This window comes from Gekko japonicus, unplaced genomic scaffold, assembly GCF_001447785.1.
Source record: "Gekko japonicus isolate JY-2015 unplaced genomic scaffold, Gekko_japonicus_V1.1 scaffold1354, whole genome shotgun sequence".
NCBI lineage: Eukaryota > Metazoa > Chordata > Lepidosauria > Squamata > Gekkonidae > Gekko > Gekko japonicus.
In genome coordinates this window covers 238,451-246,238 of record NW_015173712.1, presented here as the reverse complement: position 1 = coordinate 246,238, position 7,788 = coordinate 238,451, and the positions used below count along the sequence as shown (strand labels likewise).

The following is a 7,788-nucleotide window of genomic DNA, read 5'->3' as shown; positions in this document are numbered from 1 at the left end:
GGAATCGGCGGGGATGGGGGAGAAAGCTTACCTGCTGCTGCTTCCTCCTCCTCCTGCTCTGCGTGGAGCTCTCTCCCCTCCCCGTGAGTATTGTGGGTCCCCTTTCTTGTATACTATAGTTAGCTGAGTACTATACCTGAAGCGCCATTGCTATTGGAATCGGCGGGGATGGGGGAGAAAGCTTACCTGCTGCTGCTTCCTCCTCCTCCTGCTCTGCGTGGAGCTCTCTCCCCTCCCCGTGAGTATTGTGGGTCCCCTTTCTTGTATACTATAGTTAGCTGAGTACTATACCTGAAGCGCCATTGCTATGAATAGAGTTTACATCAAAGCAAAATTGCTCAGATAAGAATTTTGTTATCTAAGTTGATAACAAAAGAAATGTTTTCTTTTAAGAATCGTGTCAGCCATAATGAAATAGTGTTATGTATCATGGTATGGTACATGATCACATTCAGAGGAATGGAGTCCGGGCATTAAATACATCTCTTAGAAGCCCTGAATATATACTGACCCATCCAGTGACACGATGTCATGCTCTCTGCTTACACCAGGTCTGAAAAGTTGGGAATATCCTACTTTTAACAAGACTTGCTTCTGACTTTGCACCTGCAGACCTTTTAAAAAATATATTTATTTTTTTTTAAAGGGGGGAAACTTAAAATCCAGCAACTAAGAGGTGTTTTTTTAAGAATAGAAAAAAAGAAAAGAAGAACAAGATATATACATTTCTATAAATGATTTCCAAATACCTAAAAATAAGTCCATGCACAATTGCTGTCTCTATGCCATGTGTTCAAATGTAGATAGAGTTCTAAGGTCCTCAATCCACTAATTTACCAGAGGTGGGCTTTTATCTTTCCAATGGTGTAAGACTTTTAGCCAGTTTGGTGTAGTGGTTAAGTGTGCAGACTCTAATCTGGGAGAACCAGGTTTGATTCCCCACTCCTCCACTCACAGCTGCTGGATGACTTTGGGCAAGCCATAGTTCTGTCAGAAGTGTTCTTGAAAAGTGCAGTTTCTGTCAGACGCAATGAAGGATGGGGTATAAATCCAATCCAATCTCTTCTTTTCTTCTTCTTAGTTGTAGTAAGAGCATGGAGGGTCCATTTCCATTGACCATCAGTCAAGCGATGGGCAGATAGTTTTAAAGTACATAAAAATACTCAAAAAGCAATTAACATTCTAATACAAAGTTGATGTGAGTAATAACTTCTTCCCAGAAAAACTAAACAACTGGACATGCCCAAAGTGTATGTTTAATGGGCACATCCTGTAAATTACAACACTGAGAATTAGATGCTTTATCAATCTTTTGATAAAAAGTTGCTGTGGTGTCCAGTATATCCTATATATAATTTTTGCAGCATAAGTCTCAATTCAAGATCCATGGAGACAGTAGGTAAAAATTTTAGAAGAAGAGAAGAAGAAGAGATTGGATTTATACTCTGCTCTTCACTTGGAGTCTCAGAGCAGCTTACAAACTCCTTTCCCTTTCTCTTCCCACAACAGACACCCTGTGAGGTAAGTGAGGCTGAGAGAGCTCTTTCAAGAACTGCCCTTTCAAGGACAGCTCTTGTCAGAACTATGGCTTGCCCAAGGTCATCCAGCAGGTGCAAGTGGAGGAGTGGGGACTCAAACCCAGTTCTCCAAGATTAGAGCCCACACACTTAACCACTACACCAAAATGGCCGTGTCCCATTGCTTTGGCAAAATAGAGCAATCTAACTCCTTATTCCATTCATTTCTAAGAATGCATATCATATTTGTTCATTGACATTAAATATTTATAAACAAATATTGTAGGTTTTGTTTTCTGCCTTAATTTGATTAGAGTTTCCAGGAACGTACACTTAATGCCTCAGAGCCATATTTAGATACCAACAAATGCTGCAACTCTAAGTATTGCCTTTCTACAGGTGACAAATCATAGCTAGACCTCAGCTGAGAAAATGACAAAAACTCATCCTCAGTATCTGATCCAATGTAAGAATCCCCCTATCAGTCCGAGTCTTCCACAAAAAAGATTTCTTCGTGATTTTTAGATATGGATTGCCCTTAATGTTAATTTAGAATGTGAAAATGGATCAAACTGATAATCTCGTTCCATTATAAACCATTGTTTTTTAGTTGTAGAAACTGCAGAAGGAATGAGATCCACTCTAGCATAAGTAGACCCTAATGCGTTCCACTTAGAGAGGGGCACCAAATAAGAGGCCTCCAAAAGACCTCAAGATGGACAGTCCAATTACAAGGAGTGATCCCAATAATTAGTACAAATTATTAAGCATGCCAAATCCTGCTCCACTGAATGGAAGCTGCAGCCTCTTTAAAGAAACCTGAGGAGGTGAGGAACCCCACATAAATTTCTGAAATAAAATATTAATTTTATGAATATAGCTGCAAGGTAGATTGAAAGGAATTGCACATGAAATATAAATCATCCTAGGTATAATATTCATTTTGAGTGTGCTTTGAGTGTATTTACTTTGCCCCGTGCAGACAAGTTTAAAGTCGTCATCTGTCTAAATCCAGAGATATATCAGCAATTAGATTGTCAAAACTTAGCATAGTCATAGACTTTGCACCTGCAGACCTGCATTCTTTCTACCCCATCCCCAGCCTGTGGTATTATATCAGGGTCATGGTCTTTCTCTTTCATAAGCAAGTCACCTATAGCCTTTACCTTTAGTATGGCTTTCTAAGGAAATGAATGAAATAAGTAATGTACCCCTCCACAACTGTCATATTGGTGATGATGAGGCTGGGGTGACACTGGTCCACGCAACACAAGGAGGACAATTGTCCATGCAATATGGCAAGGATTCATCACTTCAGTTTGGCTTTTCTATTGCATTCATGCCAGCCATCTTTGGAAAGTCGTAGGTATTGAGGAGATGGTGCATACCTTAAGAGACTATTACAGGCTGTGTTCAGCCTCCTGCAGTAATATCACCCATTATCTTGCATACCATCAGAATAGGTTGCAGATACCATGTTTGTATCAGAACTGGGTTATCCCACTTAATTCCAGGGCATTACCTGCAGTGCCCCATTAGCAATATTTCACTTGGGTTTCATAGCCTCAGTATAGCTGTTCTTACCATACTTGTCAAAGAAATATCTTTAATATATGGAATTCATTTTTCAATCAATTGATTTTATTATGTCATTTATTCCTAGTGTTGCTGGATGCCGACCTGTGTGTAAAACATCCCAAGTGGTTGAAGAAAAGCAGCCAGAGCAGCAAGAGGAACGTCTCTTAGTTCACAAGAACAAGACCAAGAATGCAGCCGAAGGACAAATTGTTGCCAGCAGCACTTCAGAGAAACAACAGGAGCTCACAATATGCAAGAACCAGCCTTGCATGGAGAGATGCCATTTGCTTCGAAGTCGTGTCTCTCCAGCATTTCCCTGTGGCGCCAGTGCCTGTAACCGGGCAGGGGTGTCTTTCTCCTTTTCTAAAAAAGTCCATTTGAAGCTAGAGTCATCAGCATCTGTTTTCAGTGAGAACCTGGAAGAAGCATATGACTGCACGGGATCACCTAGGCACACAGTGAAACAGTCTCCTCAAGACTACCATACTTGCATACATGTGAGTGATGAGAGAAAACCAACCATACAAAAACGGTTACATCGAATTCAAGGTCACACAGACAGCCTACCCTCATGCAATCCAGCTGTGACGAGCAAAATGCTGAAAGAAAAGGATCATAATGCCAACATAGAGCATCTGGAAACCCATCTACATCCTCCAGATTTGGGTTGTTGCAGATCTCCTTATATAAAGAACCAAGGAAAAGAACTGAATGAGATGAGGAAATCTTCGGAAATGGTTGTTCCAGCTCAATACCAAACTAGCAACATTTGTATGCAGCAAAACACTTATAAGCACAGCGATGTCCTGTTATCAGAACATGTCTCTGAGTACTCAACACAATGCTCATTGGAGCAAGGACATTCATGTGAGGTAAACTACAATCCCTGTGTGTTCAAAGAGACTGGATCACCGGATTGTTTGAAAATGGTAACTGAGAACACTGGAGCACCTGGGGGTGATTCACTGGTTCATAAAATTAAGTCCAAAGCATTACCTTTTCTCCATGTTCTGAGTAAAGATGGTAGCACTGCCTTACGGTGGCCCACAGAACTTATTTTGTTTACAAAAACAGAACCTTCTGTTTCCTATGGTTGCAATCCATTGTATTTTGATTTTAGACTCTCCTTATCCCACAGGGATACTGGTCGTCATGATGTCAACCTAGAAAATTGTAATGAGCACTCAATAATGATGGACATAGATAGAAATGAAGCCTCAGGTCAAACCAAGAACAAGCAACTGTCCGATGAACAAGATAATCAGTCTTTGAAGCCAAAGAAGAAGACAAGAGCTCTAAGCCTCAGAAAGGCCCAGCCAAACTTGGATTCAGACACAGAGAATGAAATGAATCAAAGTGCTCCAAAGTATATTTCAGATGATTTGAATGATAGTATACCTAAAGTGCCTGATCACCTCGATTGCTCACAAAGGCATTACACAAGAGCAACAGGTCCCCAAACAGAAATGCATGTGAGATCTTTAGCACAGCACTTGCAGAACTGTGAACAAACTCTACAGGATGAAAAAATCTGCATTTATCCCTTGGTGTCTAGGATAAAGAGGCAAAAATGTGTACAATGTGATTTAATTTATTCCCAAAGACAAAGCAACCTGGATTTGGTCACATGCAGCAGTGATGTAAGTGACAGTGGAAAAGCCATTCTTGGTTACGAGTTTGGTTCCACTGGCAAGTGCTTGGAAAATGAAGAGAAAGGGGAATTTGCTGGATGCTGGAAATTCTCTTCTTTGCAAAAGTCCTCTTCTGACAGGCAGTCTAATTATTCCGACACCTCTCTTAGCAGTGCAACTAGTTTTGCTAGTTGCTACTCTAGTCACAGATCAAGTGATCACAGAAGAAGTCATTTGCCTTTTTGTTGCAAAAGGAAACAAAAGCCGGTTGAAAGGCTGAAATCTAAACACAAAAAGCACAATTGCATTTCATCTTCCGATGATGCAGATGAGGACTGCCTCTTCAACAATAAAAGTCAAAGACCTAGTAACTGTATGCAGAGGCATACAGTAAAATATCAAAGACATTCAAGATATAGGCATTTACTACATAGAGACATATCAAAGCAAATCCGAAACAGACATTCTTCCTGTAAACACAGCAGGTGTAGAAGCTACAGCAGCTCCAAAGGATCTTCCACCCGAGATTCAGGAAGCAGTGAAAGATCATTGAGTTGCTCCAGATCAAGAGGCAGCAGTTCAGGATCCCTTGCAAGAGAATCAATATGTGAATGGAACAAACACAAAAGGAATATGATCAACTATTATGGCTCTCAATCAGGAAAAGCAGATTCCGCACACTATGACTGCCACAATATCAGTTGCCCATCAAAGCATGCTGGCATTTGCTCTGTCAAACAATTAGGAAAAGAAGCAGTGAGACAGCAGAAGTCATTAACTGCCAAGTTACTTTTAGAAAAAGTGAAATCAAAGAAAATCCAGGAGCAAACTCAGAATGGTGAGAGCTTTTCAAATGTTTGTGGCATAGATCCCTGCCATAGTCAACCTGGCACTAAATGTATATCTTCAGTGGATAATGAAGGAATGTCACCTTTGCCTGAGAATGCCCTCTGCATTAATGCAACCACCGTGTGGAACAGTCAACCCAGCACAGTGGAAAGCAGTGCACATAAAGATCGAGTTGAAGCTTCAACAATAAATAATACGGCTCATACAGCTAGCACTAACTACAATAATTGCCTCCTTAAAGACTTAATTCAAAGAGGAACTGGGTATCAGGCCTCAAATATAGAAAAGGACACAGCAATAAATGAGCCGTCAGATCTCTTAAATGGTGAAATGCAACCCTTTCTACAAAGCTGTGACCCAGTACCAAATTATTTTCCTGGTGCTTTTCCTTCTAATAGATATTCTGTTGTTCCAAATCCAACAGAGACCAAAGAAGAACACAATGCAAGCTTGAACTCGATGCAAGTGGAAGGGGATTTAAGCTCTTACTCTGACAGTGCTATGCATAAAGACAATGAAACAGAAAACAAGACTGAATTGTACAGCAAGTGCATCTCTTCTCCCTTAACTCAGCAGCCTATAACATTTTCCCCTGATGAGATAGACAAATACAGGTTTCTTCAGCTGCAGGCCCAGCAGCATATGCAGAAACAACTTGTGGCAAAACATCTTAAGGTTTTGTCTGCCACCGGACCAGCTGCCTTCTCTGCACCCCCATCAGTTCAGTCAGTTCCTGTTCCACCGCACGCCTCTGTTGCCACCCTCCACCATACCTTTTTGCAAAGCTTTGCTCTCTCAGCTGCAGTACATCCCCACAGCAGCCATCTTTCCCTGACTCATATACATCCCTTCCCGCAGTCTCACTTTGCCCCAATATCTCTGTCGCCTTTCACTCCAACCTTCATACCTGCACACTCAGCCCTCCTGACAGGCCACCCACTCCATTTGGTCTCTGCCACTCCCATTCACCCTTCTCACCTGGCAGTCTCCTCACTGCCCCATCCGACATTCATTCCTACCTTGTTCACCCCGCAGCTCAGTGGAACTGTATCTTCTGCAATACATCTCAATCCTTTCATTCATCCATTGTTCCAGGGGCAAGAATTTCAGCATCGTTCTTGACCTTGCAAGATGCGTTTGCTCTTGGAAATGAAGGGGGGGAGCAGATGTGATTTTTTAAAAAAATTCTTTAAAATAGCTAAGTTATCATCTGACACTCCAAGAGGAGTTTAGAAGTGAAAATACCCCCTAAAAATCCAATTGTATATCTTAAGAGAAGTTGTGGCATTTACTTAGAGCACATCAAGGACACTGAGGGAACTCAAGGTTGGCTGACACAGCATTTTGAATGTTAACTTGATTATCAGACAATGACTGGACATTCAATTAACATGATCCAGAGTCCATTTGTGATAACTTAAATTAAGGTTCAGTATGGTTCCTTACTTTGTGGTAAGACTTATATTGGTTTTCATCTTTACTTTGAAAAGACTAAGTGGAAAGATAATTCCTGTGGCCCGCTAAATAGAGGCAGGATAGAACTATCAGCACTGGATCCTGGCTCAAGCTACTCTAGTGCTAATGGTAAAATTCTGCTTTCTTCCTTGTCTGGGAATATTCATAGGCACTCCGGCAGGACAACCAACTATTTCCTAAAGGCAAATCCTTTGGCAAACTCATCAAACCTTTACACAAGTATATGAATGTCAATAGCCTGATAAACTTGGGGGAAGGGGTGGACAGACAAGTTTTTGTACTTCTCTTGATTGTATAATTTGATTTCTAACATTATATTACACCATAAGTGATCACATCTGATTTCTGCCTCAAGTCTCCAACTGATATTAAAAAGAAATGTGAAGAGGATTATTATGGTTTGGGTTTATGAGAACTCTACCGCTATCACTGAAAGTACACTGAAATATAGCAAATACAAACCACAAGATCTGTGAACCCAATATACCTGCATCTCATTTATGTTTAGACTGTGACATTTAGTATATTTACTTGAAAGTCATTTCTATTGAAATCATTTAAACTGATTTCCAAGTACAATGATTTGGGTCTGGGTGCTAATACTAAAATACATGTTGACCATACTGTATGATAATTATAGATCTCAATAAGTGAAATGTAGAGTGGATTTACTATTAACTTTTTTTTAATTCATTCACAAAATGTTCGCGGTCACTGTCTTGTGAGACCCTGAGTTG

At 40.6% G+C, this 7,788-nt stretch overlaps 1 protein-coding gene across 1 annotated transcript in view; it reads left to right on the top strand.

The window, feature by feature from the left end:
• ZNF804B (zinc finger protein 804B) overlaps positions 1 to 6,697 on the top strand; it is a gene marked incomplete at its 5' end in the record, with an annotated part of 44,939 nt that extends 38,242 nt beyond the window's left edge. The window contains one exon of the mRNA XM_015423313.1: positions 3,181 to 6,697. Within this exon, the coding sequence (XP_015278799.1) occupies positions 3,181 to 6,697 (3,517 nt within the window). The remainder of the gene's footprint in view (positions 1 to 3,180) is intronic.
• Between the last annotated feature and the right edge of the window lie 1,091 nt (positions 6,698 to 7,788).